At 52.0% G+C, this 17986-nt stretch overlaps 1 protein-coding gene across 5 annotated transcripts in view; it reads left to right on the forward strand.

The window, feature by feature from the left end:
• Positions 1-214: 214 nt before the first annotated feature.
• Positions 215-17986, forward strand: part of NTRK3 (neurotrophic receptor tyrosine kinase 3) — a 178902-nt gene continuing 161130 nt past the window's right edge. For 2 of the 5 annotated variants that reach the window (XM_090149020.1, XM_031587748.2), the window contains exon 1: positions 8591-8684. Coding sequence is in view for 3 of the 5 variants with exons in the window: in XM_090149021.1 (XP_090005147.1) it covers positions 909-1156 (248 nt within the window). In the remaining 2 variants the exon portion in view is untranslated. Of the gene's footprint in view, positions 1157-8590; positions 8685-17986 lie in introns of those variants that run through there. The other 3 variants (XM_090149021.1, XM_031587747.2, XM_031587749.2) reach the window with 3 other exon arrangements.

Here is a 17986-nt window from a genome sequence, read left to right on the forward strand (position 1 = left end):
TCGCTGTAATCCACACCAGTCCCATCCGATCTCTCTTTCCTCTCCACCCTTTCTGTCCGAATTGCAGTAGTGGGGCGGAGAGGGGGGCGGTGGGGGGGGGGGTTGGGGGGGGAGGTGGGAAACACCCAAGCAAAAAGCAGCATCGTCCTCCTCCAAAGAGCCGGAGAAAGCCGACGCTGTCTCCCCCGGCACAAATTTAACCCCCGCTGCAACTTTTCCTCCGCCGGCTCCAGCGTTGCTGGGGTGGGTTTTTCCCCCTTCCTCCCCTTCCCCCTCCTTTCCCTCGGATTGATTTTGGCGGAGAGGGAGGGGGTGGGGAATCCTTTTTATTGCGAAGAGCAGAGAGCACAGAGCCCGGCTCGCTCTGCCGAGCCTTCCTCCTCCTCTTCCTCCTCCTCCTCCTTTTTGTGCCCTGCAGCAGGGCTGCCCAGCCCGGGGGAGGGAAAGCGATGGGAAGGGGGAGCTCACCCCCCCCCGCTTCTCCTCCTTCTCCTCCTCTCCCCGTTTCCCTCGCTGTGTTTTTTTTGCAGGTGTGTCAATTTTAATTCTGCCCAGTAGGTGGGACTTGGTGACTTTCGCACCGGTTTTCCTTATTTATTTATTTCCCTGTCGCGATCCTCCGGAGCGGCTGCGGGGAGCGGCGGGCGGCCGGGCCAGCATGCATCCCCGCCCGCTGCCGCTGCCCTAGCGGGATTACCGAGCCAGCTGCCAGCATGATTTCATCTGCTGGAGGATTTTTTCATCTGATCGCTTGAAGGTTTTGTTGTGTGTGTTTTTTTTTTTTTCCTCCTTTTTTTTTTTTTTTTTTTCCTCCCTCTGTCTTTGTTTCCTTCCCCCCTTTCCCCCCCTTCCCCTCCCTCCGTCCCCCCTTTCCTCCTCCTCCTCTTTTTTAGAAGCAGCAATCGGAGATGGATGTCTCTCTTTGCCCTACCAAGTGCACTTTCTGGAGGGTATTTTTGCTCTGGAGCATTTGGGGAGACTATCTGCTTTCGGTGCTGGCTTGCCCTGCTAATTGTCTTTGCAGCAAGACAGACATCAATTGCAAGAAACCGGATGATGGGAACCTCTTCCCTCTCTTGGAAGGGCAGGATTCAGGCAGCAGCAATGGCAACACGAGCATCAATATCACGGACATCTCAAGGAACATCACTTCCATGTAAGTGGGCTGCTCTCCGTGTGCCGGGCTCCGCTGCCCTCAGCGCTGTGCCATCGCTCGCCCCGTGCCAGCCCCGCTCTCCCTGCGGAAGACAACGATCGGGTTTTTCCCCTTATCCCATCGGGGGAAAAAAAAAAAAAACAAACAAAAAACCCACAAAAAAAAAAAAAATCAAAAAACCAAGCCCAGCAACAGTTTGGCCAAGGCTTAAAAGGAATGAAGTAAATGGGATTTGATTCCTTAGCGGGAGAGAACAGCAGGCGAAGATGCTAAAGCTGCTGCTTCCTTTAACTGTTTGCTTCTGCGGAGGGAGGGGGGAGAGCGGCACGGCAGAGCCACACACCGCCACACATACCCAAATCGGGCAAGAAAAGCGCGTTCGAAGCCGTTTGCTCTTTTTTTTTTTTTTTCCCCAGACTTTGGATCTAATTAGCGTGTCATTTCTTCACCCACCGCAGCAACGCTGCCTTTCGCGGCCAGGCTGCGCGTGGCTGTAGGATCTGTGCTTTCGCCTTATTAAGGCTTGGGGTTGGAGAGGGGAAGGGGGGAAGAAAAAGCAGAACGGTGCACAGCATCCCTGGGTACCGAACCGCATCCCTGGGTACCGGAGTCCCGCCGCTGTCGCCCTGCAGCTGCGGTGCTGCGAGGGGTTTGGTGCGGGGGGAGCGCTGGGAGCAGCGCTTGGGCACTTGGCGTTTGTTTGCACGCTTGTTTATCTGGAAAATCAACTCCAAGTAGCGAAGCCCACGTTATTCCCGTCTGAAAGGAACAGATCTCCTCCCGAATCCATCACGCCGTGCCTCTCTGTGTGCGTGGAAAAAAAAAAAAAAAAAAAAAAAAAAAAAGCAACAAACCCATCGCTTCCAATCTGAGCTCCGTATTTTGCAGTACATTTTTTTTGGGCGAGATGAACTCCGAGCCGTTTCATTATTCTTATGCTAATTGAAATGTGAGCATTTAGGGAAGCGCAGCCCCCAGAGCGAGTTGCCAGTGGGAGTTGAGCGGAGAAGAGGTGGAATCCTTTATGCTGGCAGTTAAATGCAGCAAGGTTTGGCATGAGTAATGGAGGCTTATTTATTTATTCTTTTGCGTGGATGGAGGGTTGCTTTGCCGGGTCTGTTGCATTTGGTCACAGTGCGGTTGCAGCAGAGCCATGGAGTAATTGCGGTGCTTCTTTTGCTTGTCACCTTTGCTGGGTGCAAATGACTGGAGCAGCTTTCCTGTCCAAGCAGATTTCCAGCCCCGATATCCCCCAGCCGTGCCGCTGCCTCTCCGGCAAAGCAGCAATGGGGCAAAACTAATGCAGAGCTCCCTTCCCAGTGCCCCAAATCCATCCTGCGCCGTGGGGTTGGGGTGTTTTGCTCCGAATGGGGAAGTCGGAGGAACTCTTGTGTTTTTGTTTTTTTTTTTTCCCCTGTGCTCCCTGTTTGTTGTGGTTTGGTTTTAACCCGTTGTTGGGATGACAGCTCTGGGAAGGTGTCAGTGTGGGTTGTCAGAGGCAGGCAGACATCTGAACTGCTGCAAGAAGTGTTACTGCGTGGGTCCTTTGTGCCCAGAAAATGTCTTTGCTGCTTTGAAATTGAAAAACGCTGATAAGCAGCCTGCAAAAAGGGGGAGGAAAGAAGAGAAAGGCTCAGCTCTGCAACTAGAGATGCTGGGTAAGGAGCCTCTCTGTGTTGGGGGTGAGGAGGTGCCAGGTTTGGCTGGATGCATCCCTGAGCTGCTGCCAGCCCCACACCCTCCTCCCTGGGTTGAGACTAGGTGGGTGCAGGACTGGCATGATCCCCAAAATGCCACCAGAAGCTGAGACAGAACATGAGTGCAAACTTTACCCAGGAGGTCTGTGCTTTCAGGGGAGGTGGTTTGAGGCTGGCGCCTATGGGAGCAGAAGGATGGGTTGGGTGATGGGGATGCTTTCCAGTAAAGGAAGAGCTCCTTAGAACAGGGCTGAATCCAGGTTCATGCACTTGTGTGGGTAACATCAGGTCCAGCACCCTCCATGCTCAGGGGTGGTGGTCTCTGCTCCACCCTTTTCTGGCGAGCAGGAAGATGGAACACGGGGTGGTGGAACCACCCTGGGCTGAGTGAGGCCTTAGTGATGTCCAGATAACAGGCTCAGCTTGGTAAGGGTCTGTTGGGAGAGTGTGGAGAGGGCAAGCCTCGAGACAAAACACCATGAGCTGCCTTGGCACATGCTTCCATATCCACATCAGTGCAGGGCAGTGACCCCTCTGTGCCACCCCAACCCTCCCTGGCAGGTCCCAGGGAGCTTTGGATTATTTTGCATGTTTGTGGTGGCACAGAAGGGTGCCACCAAAGCAAGGAGGATGGAGACAACCAGCCCATGGATTCCCACAGCAAGGTACCTCACACTTGGTGCTGTATTGCCTTTGCTTTGCTGCTGTTTCTGTTTTCCCACCTATCCTCCCTCTGGGGAGAGCACAGCAGTCCTGGGGCTGGGTGGGTTTAGTTTTGGGTAGAATGAAGGGGCCTAGCAGGCATCTCATGGCTTTGGGATCCATAGGGCCATGGGGCAGAGCAGGTGGCACACAGCCTTCAAGCAGATCCAGGCAGGGACAGGTTAACAGCAAAGCATGAGATGAAGATGGAGGAGACTGGTTGGCTGCCGTCCCCTGCCCTTTCCCAGCAAGCCCAGGAATGTCTGATTTTTAGATTGCATCCCCAGCAATGTGGCTCTGGATGCAGAGGGTCCCACCCAGCCGAGAGCTTGACATACAGCCCAGCTGCAGACCTCCCATCCAGCCTCATGCTGCTGCTTCCAGATCCAGGCAGAACACGACCTGCCGGGCTGTGCTCATGCCCTGTACAGCCGGGGTGCTTCCCCCCGTTGGCTCCCCACCCATCAGGATTTGGGAGTGCTGGGCTCGCCTGTGCTGCCTCGTGCCAGGAGTTACCCTGCTGGCAGTGTGGGCAGCGCCTGCACGCTCCGGCACGGCGCGTGGGGAAGGGTGGATGGAGGAGTTTGCCATCTGGGCCTCCCTACTCCTCAGCTGTTGCTATGGCACTGCAGAGATGCTGCCAGGAAGGTGGCGGTGGTGGCCTGCGTTTGTCACCTCTGGCTCTTTTTTAGGCAGAGAGATGTCCCCAGGTCTGGCTGCCTTGCTCCCTGATGCAACCTCACTGAGGAGGATGGGGGTTTCTTAGGGTAAAATATACCCTGCAAACCCACCCATTTGGGATATCTGTGCATCCAAGAGGAGATGGGTCATCACAGACCACCAATGGATGTGGGATTTGGGGCTCTGTTTGCTCGCACACCCAAAGGCGAGCGCCTCATTTGTGGTTCTCCCTCTGGGGACAAGAAGAGCAGCCGATGGCAGTGTCTGCTGCATCCCATGGGCACGGCTGGGAGTGGGAGAACTGCATCAGAGCTGGGTATGGGGTGAGAGCTGGGAGCCAGCACCAGTGGTACCCACGTATTCACGCATCCCCTGGGAGCAGCACAACTTGCTTTGGTGACCCAAACACGGCTCAAGTTGGGGATTGCTCTGCTTCAGTCCCACTGTGCTCCATGTGATGCTGCTCTCTGGAGACAAAAGGCTCTGTGTCCCCAAAGCATCCCGTCTCATTGTTCTTCCCACCTCCTGGTCCCTGAGGTTTTGGCTGCTGCAGGATCTATTCAAAAGGGCCCTAATTCAACGCAGCTTTGTTTTGCACAGCCCTTGTTTATGCAGAATGGCTGTCCCAAAGCTAAGTCCCTGAGGGGGAGGGAGGCACAGCACCAGGCTGGGAGGATAGAAGAAGGTTCAGAGATGCTTGGGATGAGGAGGAGGGCTGGGATGGTCCTGTTGTCCTGGAGGTGCCTTAAGCTGGGAGCAGTCATCCTGACTGCCAGGGTGCTGTGGGATCAGGTCTGTGGCAGGTGTTGCCCTATTTTTTTTTGGAGCATTTAAACTTGTGTTGGTGCTTGGGCTTGTTGGGTCTGTGCCCTGCCCTGATGACCTTTCTGCTGGAACAGACTTGGATGGATATGTTTCCCTGGCACAGACAACGTCTGGGACCTACTGTACTTTTGCAGCCTGTCAGGCTCTGTGCAGAGGCAGAGCAGAAAGATTTGGGACAGATGTGGTGTTGGGAGAAGTTGGCCATTAGGGCCAGTGCTCAGCTCGCCTTTTTGAGCCATTGCCAAGCCAAGTCAGAGCAGAGAACATCACGCACTGAGAGTTACAACCCTGTTCTGTCTGGGGCATGGGATTTCTGCTGGGCACAGTTCTTGCCAGTCTGTAGGTCTCTGCCCTGCACAACCCACCTGAGGGTTTCTCCAGGGTGGAGGCAGCTTTGTCCTGCTCAGACACCCCAGGACTTTCTTGCTGAGCTCAGCCTGGGGCCTGGTCCGAGGTGACAGCTAGGTTTCAGGGTGCATGGGACATCTTCCCAGCCCTCACCTCCTGTGGGGTTTGGGGAGCTCTGTGCCAGCTCTGCCTGCTGGCTCTTCTCCCTGCACTGGGAAGATGCTCCAGGGCTAGGACAGGCATTTCACTGGGGGAAAACCAGAGATTGGGGGAAAGAGACTGCGGGCCCACCTGTTTTCTGTTCTTTGGGGTTTAGAAATGTTCTGAATCTGGCTTTTTCTATGAACCCCTCCCCAGCAAACCATTACTGGTTGCACTCAGTGATGCTCGCAGTGCTCCCCAGCACTCTGCCTTCTGCACCCGCCTGATGATTTATTCTGCTTGAATTTGGTGCATCCCATCAAGTGGGGTGTGAACCAACTCCTGATCCCTCTAGGCTTTCAACAGTGAGCACTAATAATGCTTGCAGCTCACCTGTTCAGCATGTTATTTATGGGGCATGGTGAAATAGCAGTAATTTTGAGCTTTGGGTTTCCTGCAGCGGGGGCTTCGGTAGGTTGCATGGATGCTTTCAAAGCAGCTGTTTGACAGCAACTTCCTCAAATGCTCTCCTGCATCAAAGGGTGCACAGCCGAATCCTTTGCATGCCCGAGAAGGGCAGAGGTGGACCTTGCTGCGGGTCGTGCACCATGGCAGTGTGTTGCAACCTGAGTTTCTGCCCCGTACTCCTTCTCTCTGTTCTTATCAGCCTTTCCCCTCCCACTTTTCGAGGGCGGCTGAGCCGCTAGAGGGCAAGCGGCTGCGTGAGACAGCTCGAGTGAGGCTGCAGCATCCCTGCATCCCTACACTCCTGCATCCCTCTAGGCAGGTCCCAGCTCTGCACCCTACTGTGCCATGGTCCCTCCTGGTCTGACCCCGGGTGCAGTGAGAGGATGCAGCAGAGCATCCTCCCCTGGAGCTGTGGCAGCAGCAGAGCCGGGAATGGAGGTGATTTGCAGCTTTTTGGATGGTGTTGACTCACGTGGAGGTGATCTGTTTGAAATGCTGGGTGAGATGCATCTGATAGGGACAGCATGCAGGTGTTGTCACAGCTTCTGGATGGGAGTGAGCCACAAAATGCTTGTCGTCTCTGTCCGTTTTGCTGATGGGGAAACTGAAGCGTGGAGCAGTGCTCCAAGCAGCACGCTGGTGACACAGAGCCTTCAGCTGATCTCTGGATTTGGCACAGAGGGAATAAAGCTGCCAGTTCTGTGACATCAAAGTGCCAGTCCTCAGGGAAAGCCTGGATGCAGAGGCAAGAGGGCACAGCTGAGAGCTGTCTGTGGCTGCCTGCTGAGTGCAATGCTCTTTGCTCTTTCAGTTAACTCTTTGCTGCAGGAGTCAGGTGGAGGCTGGAAGCCTGGAGAGATTGTGTGGCCCTCCCCATAGACATAAGCTGAGGATATCCTGGTGTAAGATGGAGAAGGGTGCACAGAGGTGGGAAACTGGTCACGACCCAACAGCATCCTCCATTTGTGGCTCCTAAGAGCGATACCCACCCCTCTGGCATGCTGGCCAAAGATGAGCCTGGTGCTTCCCTGCTGGCAATGGGCACATCCTGCCAGCATGGTGGAAGGGCTGTGACACCCAGTGGTCCCAAAATGCAACAGCAAACAGGTCTCCAGCGTCAGAATAGGGATGATGATTTGTGGGTCTGGAAGGATGCTGTGATAGGAAAAGATGGTGGGCACTGCTTAGAGCTGTGGTTTTGCTCAGAGCATCACTTCACTTCAAGGTAGAGGGATTAAACTCCACTTGAAAGATCTGCACAACAGTCATTGCTGCACTTATGTATAGCTATTGAGCAACCAGCTTGTGTCACTATGGGGATGGGGAGAAAGGGAGGCCAGAGATGGTGCAGGTTACATTTATGTGCTTGTGCCTCTCCATTCTCACCGCACCACCCTATTCCCTGTCCCATTCCTGTGAAGCTGGGGACCCAGTCCTGTCCTCTCTATGTGATACCTACCAGTAGCTCTGGACCTTGCTTGCATGAAGAACAGCACTAGGAAAATACACTGCATTTTTAACTTGTTTCCATGTGATGTAGCTTTTGGGAATCTAAAGCCGAGGCCAGCACTATAAATGCAGCAGGCTTTCCTCCAGCTGCTGCACAGTGCTCTGCTGTAACAGCCAATGGAGCATCAGGGAGATCCCTGCCATCTCCTCCATCCTCTTCTTCTCCCAGCTTCAGGCTGCCTACATGGTGAGAAAACCAGCTTGCTTAACCAAAGCTTTGGATTTGGCACAGCCTAAGTCCCTCCTAGGTGCCATCCCAGCTCCTTATCCCCCTTGTCATTCTGCCTCACCCTCCTGCCTTTCACTGGATGACACACCCCAGCCTACTGTGCTTTGTTGCTGCATGGAAATAGTTCCCAGCAGCCTCATCCTCGACCTCTGTGAGGGCCCCGTCTGTCCCTGGGGGGCTGAGAAGAGCATGGCAGGGGACAGGAGCCCTGACCTGGGGTTGTTCAGGGCTGTTCCTTAAGTAGCCCTCCTGGAGTCCATGTGGGACATGGATTCTGCTAGGAAGTGTTAATGTGGGAATACTCAAGCAGATGCAGGTGCTACCAGAGACCATATGTACAAACTAGCAGATTTCAGCAAGATATGGAGTCAGGGATGCTGCGTGTTCCTGGCTCCCCAGCATCCCTTCCCTGGGACTTTCTCTGTGCCAGCACAGTGTGGCTCATTGTCACTGGGGATGTGTTCCCAGTTTGAGCCTCACGTGGGCTGTAGACACTTCTGTATCTCCAGTGCTGTCCTGGGTTGGGCTTTGCAGTGGGGAAAGCAAAGCAGCACAGAGCCAGGTCAGTGTGAACACAACAGCCTGATGCTGTCTTGAGAAGAACTGTGCAGCTTGTTTTGAGTTGGGGTAGGTGATGGAGGGTGTCCTTGGGAGCAAAACCTAACTTGGGAAGCATGTGCAGGGCTTTTATGGGATGCAGGTGTGCTGGTTGGGCAGGGAGGGACCTGTCCAAGAGAGTTCTCCATTGGGCTGGCTCATGTGGGGTTAATGGCTCTGTGCAGGGCACAGCTGGGGCTGATTTGGAGGGGGCAGAGCCTAAGGAGGCTAGAAAAGGATCAGGTGGGGAGGCTGGGGCAGGTATTGGTGGTAGCAGTGCTTTGGGGAGAGGCTGTAGAGTGGTTTGTGGAGGAGTTGCTGGAGCTCTCAGGTAAGAAGCTGTGTAGTTGTCTGGTCTCTGGGTTGGGCATCACTTGTGGTGTTAGGAGCTGTGTGCTCAGTGGAGGCTGTGTGTTTGCTTGTTGTGTTTTTTTTTTTTTTTTTTTTTTTTGTCTTTTCCTGTTACTTGGGTTCTACGGGCTCAGTCTGAATCCATGAAGCTCTAGCTCTTAGCTCCTGCAATGTGTCTGAGCTTTACTGCTTTGGAAGCCCTGGTTCTTGTGCTCCCCTGTAGGTATGATTGAGCTGTGTTCCCTGATGTTCCCAGCCTGGGTTTGGTGCAGCTGCTTCATGTTGTATATGGATCCCATAACCCACGTGGAGCCCCTGGGTGGGCTGTGCTTGTCCTGCTATGTTTTGTGCTGCCCTGCCCCATGAGAGTACTCCCTGGCTCCAAGAGGCACTGGGAGCAGAGATTTATTTATTCAGAGACTTAATTAGCATCTTTAAATATTAAATAGTAAACAAGCCGTGTCTAGCGGGATCAACATTTACAAACAGGGATTTTATTTTATTTAATTTTTTTTTCCATCCCTCTCTGGGACGTGCACTTGTGTTGTAAGGAGGAGCAGCTGTGTGTGAGCTGTGGTCGGGGAGGGATGAGCCTAAGGCACTACTTGAGGGGGGGAGAGCAAGCAGCCAAAAGGGCTGGGGAAAAGGAGGCAGGGATGCAAACGTGCTGGGATGAGTGCTTGGAGTACTGGGGCATTGCAGTGCAAGGTTTGGAAGTTTTCTGCAGGATCTGCAGTGCAGAAGGTGTGCTAGGAGGTGGGGTCTCCTTGCGAGCAACAAATTGCAACCAAAAGGTGGTGGTCCCTGCAAGGGGAGAGGTGTTTTGCAGCTGATCTGCATGCCATTATCTCTGCAAATGGAGGCCTGCCTGTAGCAGATTACACTGGGGGTTATTTATTGGCAAAGCGCTGTACAGTTTTAATTTTTCCTTTTTGCTTATTCAGGCTTTAGCTCCAGAGGAAAATAGCCTGGGGTGGCTATGAAATGGATTCTCTCTGCCCCATTAACTTATTCAGTGAGTTTAATGGGCCTTTTTTCTCTGAGCCTTGAAGCCATCATTAAAAGGCAGAGATTTATAAAAGCAAAGATACTCCTGAGTGTTAGTCAAACTTTGGGGCAGAGGGATGGAGGCAGCAGTTGGTGTAGGATGTTGTGTGCCTGACACAGCTGTGGCATTGTTTGGGCATGGCTCAGTGCTCACCTGTGTCCTGAGCTCTCCTCCCTCTGCTAGAGAAACCTGCCCTACTGCAAGCTTTGTGCTGAGCAAGTCAGTGCTGCAAAGAAGTGGGCTCTGTGCAAAAGTCAGGCGGTTGTGTCTGTGAGTCTGGAGCTAAACAGAGAATCTGGAAGGTGGCTGGAAAAAGAGCCCAAGATGCAATGACTGAGTGAACCCCTTCTCTGTGTCCCAACGCCACAATGTGTTTCAAATGCATTTTTTGCAGAGGCTGCCTTCAGTGTGTACAGCTGATAGGGAGAGGAGCAGGAGAGGGCTGGGAGCAGAGCAGGATGGCTTGGATTGCTCCTGAACTTAAAGTCAAATATGTGTAGGAAATCTGGTCCTGGAGGCTCCTGGCCTATTGCATGTCCCCAGGTGCCCCAGCAGTTTGTGCTGATGGGAGGATGCTACAATGGGGTGGAGATAACTTCCCTCTTATCCTTTTGTATGTTTTTAATGGTATGTGCATCCTGTGATTTGAGCCCCTGCTCAGGTGTAATCCATGCATCTCTGCACCCATCCTGCTTCTAGCATTGGTGGAGCTGAGCAGCAGCACTGCAGCATTGGGGCTGAGCTCTGAGCTCGTGAGGGTGCTGTGACTAAGCTGTCATGCTCTGAAATGGGAAGATCCCTGGTGCTGGCCTGTCTGCAGCCTCCAGAGCAAGGGGGAGATTGGTGGCAAATCCAGCTGCTCCTATGTGCCTCACTGGGTCATGGTAATTAGCAAAGGAGGTGCTCATTTCCCAATAAGCACCAATAAAAAGGACTTCTCCCTTGTGCCTGTAAATCCTTGCCTCCTCAGTGTTGTTACCTGCTGTGTAAATTGCTGCTGACCCCATAAATCAGCTGTGCTTTGCTCCAAGTCCTCTTCAAGTGCCCCTTCCCTGTAAATCCTCTGTCCCAATCAGCAGTAAATCCTGAGCCCCTGTGCAGCTCCCTGACCCGAGGGGGGGCTGCAGGGATGGGTTCATGGAGAGCACTGCTCCTCTAGGACTGCTTTAGTTTTTGAGATGTAAAAATAGACAGAGCGAAAAGAAAATCTCCATTATCCCTCAAGTGCTCAGGGTCATCTCTTGACCTGGCTTTGCCATGCCCATGTTGTTTTCTTCTTTTTCCTGTGAGCACTGAAGGAGTTGCAAGCAGTGGAGTTTCCTTATGGAAACAGCCATCTGCTGGGGTGCTGCTGCTGCCCCATTGCTGAGCTCTGGCTCCCAATGAGCTGCAGGGATGGGTGTACTGTGTGGTTTTTTTTTTCCTTGTGAAAACCTGAGGCATAGACCTGAAGCTGGGGTTGAGCAGGAACCCGTTGTGGTGCTGCCAGCTCAGTGCTGCAACTTCATTGTTCATGTCTTTGCTGTGGTTGGAGCTGGTGGCAGAGCAGGGTGTTTGGGATGGACAGGAGGTCTGCTGGGTGCACACAGCTGATGCTGAGCCATGGGGTCGGAGTGCTGGCTGCTGTTCAGTTTGCAAAATGCTGAGCATTGCTGTGTGCAAGGACTTGGAGAGCAGGAGCTGGGTGCATGCAAGCAGAGCTGCCTTTCTCCTAATGAGCAGGAGCAGCAATCACCTTACAGATGGGACACCTGAGCTCTTTCCCAGCTGCTCGAGGCTGGTGCTGCAGCAGGATGAGGCCATTGGTGCATCTGGGGATGTTGCTCTTGGCACAGCACTGCCTCCATGAAGAGTTTGGAGGCTTCCCCTTGGCTCCCCACTGAGCAAAGTGGTAGGGAGAGCTGATTACCCTCTGCTTTCCTTATTTGTCCTTCTGGGGATGTATTCACCAGGGTCATTTGTGGCTCAATCCAGTCTGATTCACAATAAAGGGCAATGCTATGGAGCAAAATAGGAGGGTGGTGCTTTGGGCACTAATAAACTGCTCAGCCCCTTGGCCATGCTATGCACTGAACCTGGGTTTGACCCAGCTCACTGTATCCTTCAGACCTTTATCCTGCTGCCAGTTGTGCTTTTTTCCTATTGTTTTTTCCTACTCCCAGCATCTTATGACTGAAGCTGGTTGTTGTGTGTTAACACTGGCACTTGGTACCTTGTGAAAGGCTGGAGCAGATGCATGGCAGCAGCACACGGATGCTGATAGAGGTGGGGAAAGCAGGGGGCAGCGCAGGAGAGCAGAGGCAGATTTTTAGAAATCCATAGAAATAGCAAAAAATAAATTTCCAGCAAACACTTCCAGTCCCACAGTATTAAGAAAGTGAAGCACTAGAGGATAAGGAAAGCATGAGCAATAACAGCAGGGATTTAGGAAGAATAAATCTTGCCAGACAAACCTGATTGCTTTTTCTTTTTTGATGGAATCGCAAAATTAGTGGCTGAGCAGAACGTGGAAATCCTAATATATTTGGATTTAGTAAAGCATTTGATATAGTGTCTTGCCAAATCTTACTCTTAAAATTAGTTTGGTTTGCCTTGGATAGGATGCTGCCAAAAGGAGGAGGGAAAATGGGCTATAGGTTCCTGAGCAAATAGTGGTGGAGAGAGAAAGGAAAGGAGGGAGAAAAAGCCCTTGGTGGTCAGGTTATGTGGGAGGAGGCTGGGGTGGATATCTGCTGGGGATGAGTGGCTGGGGGTGTCCCCAGGCTGCAGCACGGGTCTGGCACCTTGTTGCCTTTGCCCCCATGCAGCATGGAATTGTCAAGCTGCCCGTTTCACATCTTGTTTTTCCAGCTATTACTGAAAAAGTGGGGGAAATATTCAGTGTGACTGTTGGAAAGAACATCTCTGACCCGTGGAGTCAGGCACGTCTCCGTAGGGAAACCTTCTGTCTTGGAGCAGCTGGAGAAAGGCCTGGGGGGATTGGGGCCATCTGATGGGGGAACCTCCTGCCTGGGGTTGTGATATAGATTAAAGACATCAAGGTGCTGCCTCTTCGGTAGTTGTCTGTGAATGCAAAGATGTGGTAGGGATGCAATGTGCTGGGACATGATTTAGTGGGTGTAAAGATGATGGGTCAACGGTTGGTCTAAGATCATCATCTTAGAGGTCTTTTCTAACCTTAATGATTCTATGTTTGCAGCTTGCGGGGGGAGAATTTTGTGTTATGTAGGGAGTTGTGGAGCTGGGAACAGCTTCTGAAAGATTATGGGACTTTGATTCAGTGCCCCAGCTTCCCTTGGGGTAACACAAGGTTTGTTCACCTCTTGCATTGCTCCCCACCTCCCAAACCCAAAGCTAAGACCACTCATAGGATGTGGTTGTTTTAAAGCCAGGCAAGGTTCAGGAGGTATTTTTAGCTGTTCTAATTGTGGCAAATAAATGCCATTTTTACTTGTTGGGATTGAGCTACGGATAAATCACAACTAGTTCTAATGATGATAATTACCGGATTTCAATATTTATAGAAACGGGCGCTTCCTTCGTATCGGCGGCTGCTGCTGTGCTCTCACCTTCACAGATCGAAACCTTGGCTCATTATCACTGCAGCTATTTATTTACTTGCACATTTTTAACCCGCGGATGGCAAAGCAGGGGGGATGTGGAATGATAAAGGCTTACTGGGGTCGTATCTTTTGGGATGAAGATGAGTCGGAAGCATCTCCTGAGGGGCTGCTGGCTGTGTGCTCGCTTTGTGGGCACCCTTGAAAGATGGTCAACTGTGTGAGCTCAACTGTGCCTGGCAGGGCTGTAACCCTCAAAGGGTGAAGGTGGCTTTGCATGTTTTTGCATATGTTAATTCCAAGAGTTGAAAATAGGTAAATAAACGCATGTGTGGCATCCCATCATCACACCTGTTCCTATCCCATGCATCCTCATGGGCATCTGGACCCTTGCACCCAGCCAGTTGGGAGCTCCCCCTCCCCACAAGGTGTAGAAAAGATTCACTTACTCAATTTGCTATCTCTCCAGCGCCACATAAGCTGTATTGATAAATTAATCTTATATTGTTGTGACTAAACAGCCCTGCAATTTTTTACACTGTGCAGTCTAATCTGCCTTGACAGCTGTATCATTAGTTTATATTTGTTGTAATCTTATTTGCCGTATCGGCTGGGGTTGAGGCAGCACTGTGCTGTGTGCAGGTTCTGGGTGCAGCTGGTGTCTCAGGGTGCAGCTGGGATGGGCACAATGGGGACTCTGGGTGCCCAAGGAACCAACCCTGATACACTGCTCTTTCAATGGATAGATAACATCAACTTCAGGGCTGACCCAGCCTCACCATAGGAGATGCTGCTGAGGTTTTTGTGGGACAGGATAAGGTGCTGAAAGAGTGTTGGAAAAGTGGCATCTTAAGATGGGCTGCTGGATGATGGATAAGTTGTTTGCTCTGTCTGTGCTTCAGTTTTTTTGAATGATGGGATGGTGTATGCTCCACCTCTGGGGTGTGGACTGTTGGGGTGGTGTGGTGGGAAAAGGGCTGTGAGAGCAGGATTAGTATGGGGATATGGGGCTGTGCACTGGGATGAGGACAGTGATGAGACATAGCGTCATGAGATCATGGTTGCAGTGATGTGATGAAATAAGAGGATTGCAGCTCCCTGTGTTTTGCTGTTCCTGGTCCACGCATGGCCAGGCTTCAGGTTGGGTATCAGGAGAAATATCAGAGAAGTGATGCATTGGTGCAGGCTGTCCAGGGAGGTGGTGAGGTCACTGTTCCTGTAGGTACTCAAGAACTGTGGAGATGTGGCACTGAGGGATGTCATCAGTGGGCATGGTGGGGGTGGGTTGGAGTTGGACCTGGTGATCTCAGTGATCTTTTCCAACCTTAATGATTTGCAGATTGCTTCTCAGCTTTGCAAGCAGGTTTGCGTGGCACTTCTTGCCAAAACTGTGGAGCAAAATGTTCTGGGCTGGCGCAATGATGTTTCTGAGAGGAGGGAGCCTTAAAGTGTTTCTGATATGCACTAAGATGATCAGGGTGGGAAGCGCTTTTTTCTGCTGTTTTGTGCTTTAGGAATTGAGCCTATTAAATCTGGGCCAGAAATGACAGCATGCATCACTGGAGCACTGGCTCCTGTTTGCAGCATCTCTGACCAAGGATGAGTGGCTCAGTAACAGCTCAGCCCTTCTTTCCTGTGTGCAGTGCATTCTTCTGGGAGAGCACGTAGGGTCTGGCAAGGTTGAAGATGCACATAGCTCCCAGTGTTGATGTGCTTCTTGAAGTTTGAGGATACAAATTGTTGATTTAGGACTTTAATCAGGACTTGTGCCCAGAGGACAAGCAGGATCTGGCAGCTAAACTCAGCCCAGCATTCATCACCCCATGGATGTGCCATAATGTATCTCAGCACCATGATGGCACTGCCCAGGTGCTGCAGGACAAAGGCAGAGGGGGGATGTGCTGCATGATAGACTCTGAAACTGCTTGTAGGGCTGATGCAGGAGGATGGAGATGTGAGATGGATGCAGCATCAATGTGAATGTTGGAAAGACCCTGCTGCAGGAGATGGATGCTTGGGGAAACACCCAGCTCAACATCTGCAGCCTGCTCATTGCCAAGTGTTCAGAGGTGCTGTGAAATGAGCTTCATGCATGGTTTTTGAGGTAGGGATGTGGCAGCACAAGGTGAGCAGCGGAAACATCCCTAGAGGGATGCACAGCACCTGTGACAAAACTTGCCTCTTCTCCTGCTGCCCTGTCTGTGCTTATCTCTCTGCCTACAGTGAGGTGCTGCTGGGGAGGTTGCACCTTGTTGCTGTTTATAACCCTTAGCCAGTGTGAGGGTGTCTTGATTTATTATTATTATTTTTTAATCCTGGCTTATCCCTGGGTGATTTGCAGGTCCCTACCCTGATTCCCAGGTGAGTCTCAATTGGCCATCAGTGCCCATTGTGGCTTTAAGGTCTGGGTGTTCCCTGTGCAGCTTGGGATAACTTCCAGCACAGCCAGTTCCTGGGCACTGGTGTCAACTGGGAACTGCAGGGAGTTCTGGCTGGCACTGCTATGTTCCACCCATACTGATGAGACCATTTCCATAGCAACTACAGAATTTTTCAAAAGGGAGATACGGAAAAGATGTTAAAAAAACAAAAGCTACCCAGCTGCAAACTGCCTTGGGCAGAAGCTGTTGGTCAGCAGGTGTGATGTGTGGAGGTTCAGGAGACTGTGGGTTGCCCCTCAGCTGCGGTGGCTTTCTTGGCTCAGTGTTGGGTCCTTGTGGCTGGGAAACCATGATGCCCTCATAACGTAGAATATGGACACCAGAGGTGATGATTGTATTAGGGTTGCTGAACAGGGCTGTGGTGTGCTCTTGGGATGGGGATGCTGGGAAAGGTCTTGCCCTCACCTCCCGCTGCCTTGCTGAGCCAGTTCATGGGAGCTCCAATTCCTGGCTGAACTCAGATATGTTTCTCTGCAGGAAACTTGCAGAGTGAATTACTGTGAAGTAGCACAGCTGCTTTCTTCCTCTGGGCAACCTAATATAGTGCCTGATCTAGTGGGTTGCAACCCTGCCTGCAGCATGGGGGCTGAAACTAGGTGATCTTTGAGGTCTTTTCCAACCCAAGCCATTCTGTGATGATTCCTCTCTGCAGTTGGGAGTAGCTGTGTCCAGATGGTGGCCAGCAGTGGGGCTTTGGGTAGGTGTGCTGGCCACCAGGCAACCAAAATGTGGTGCTGAGGGGATGCTGACGGCATCACGCACCATGAAACCCACCCTTATTCCTCCTCCTGTGGAGCAGAGTGAAACACATCAGCCTCTCTCCATCCCACTGCGTTGCCCACAGAGGGAGGAGTGGTGCAGGAGGGCTGTCCCACACCAGCTGCTGGCCCCAGTGAGCCCCAGCCTGGCACACAGCACAGGCTCTTGGGCCCCAGCTGCTGCAGGCTGTGAGTGAGCCAGCAGCACACAATGTCTGTATTCTTTGTGCAGAGTGATTTTCTCTTTGCTGCTGACTCTCTGAGCTCGTGTGCTTTGCTCCAAGGTTGGGCTGGGACCTCCAGGTCCTGCAGAGGAGCAGAAATGAAGTTTGAGTGATTGTGTGCAAGCAAAACAAACAAACAACGTAAAATCTTCTCAAGGTCTTGGTTCAAGGATGTAGGGGAAATTGCTCTGTGACCCTTAGCAGCACCAAGAAGGCATGCGTCCCACTAAATAAATCATCAGCATCAGTGGTGAAGGGTCATGTTTGGGTAGCAGGAACCCATGTGCTTCCCCCTGGGGAAGTTGTTCCAATGTCTGTGCCTTTAACTGGAGGTTTGAGATGGAAATGATCCCCATATTCTGTGTTTCCCTGGCTGGGTCGGCTCAAACACAGCAGCCCTGTTAGCAGCATCTGTGGCTGTCAGTGCCTCCTCATGTAATATGTTTGCAAAGCCCTTTTTTTTTTTCTTCATGTTTCTGTGAACAAAGTGGAACGCTGGGAGAAGAGCTTTTAAAGTGTCTGTTCTTGCCCTGCCTCCTCCTGCCTGTGTCATGTTTACAGGCACGTTGGCTCACGTCTCCTTCTAAGAGCCAGTTGTCTCCCCATTATGTACCTGCTATTTCCATGACCTTCCACCCTATTGTAATGTGTGCATCCCCCTCCTCGTGAGTGATGCTTTTTTTCTTCCACCTCTGATAAGAAAAATACAAGCAGAGGAGAGGGGAGAGAAAAAAAAAAAAAAAACAACAAAAAGGGATACTTTATTTTCTCTGCCTGGGCTGATTGCACACTGCAGGAATCCAAATGTTATCCTGATGGAAGTCTGCTGCCAGCCTGTGGGGTTGGAGGCTCAGCATCCAGAAGGGTTTGGGAGCTGCTGTGCCTGTCCTGAGCAGAGCGGCTGGGAGCCTGGCCCCTATCCAGCCCAGCTGGGCATTGCTTCGTAAACATTGGGGCAGCCAAACTGCTGGGGAAGAGGAGTTCAGGCTCCTTGGGAAAATGAGTGCTTCGTGGGAGCAGGATGTGAGCCCAGGATGGATTGGCTCTGCCCTTGCTGCACGGGATCGGCAGGTTTCCTGGTGCTGGGGCTGTGGGAAAGCCCTGATAAATGAGGCTGGGGTGTTGTGGAGGAGGATGAGATGGGAATGGAGGGTTCTGGATGCAACCACAGCCATGGCAGGAGCACAGAGACCTTCAGGTGCCCGTGGTTCACAGCTCTGAGTTTTGAGTTTTGCACTTTGGGATGCAAAC

The sequence above is a fragment of the Phasianus colchicus genome, chromosome 12 (assembly GCF_987193195.1).
Source record: "Phasianus colchicus chromosome 12, bPhaCol1.hap1.1, whole genome shotgun sequence".
Lineage (NCBI taxonomy): Eukaryota > Metazoa > Chordata > Aves > Galliformes > Phasianidae > Phasianus > Phasianus colchicus.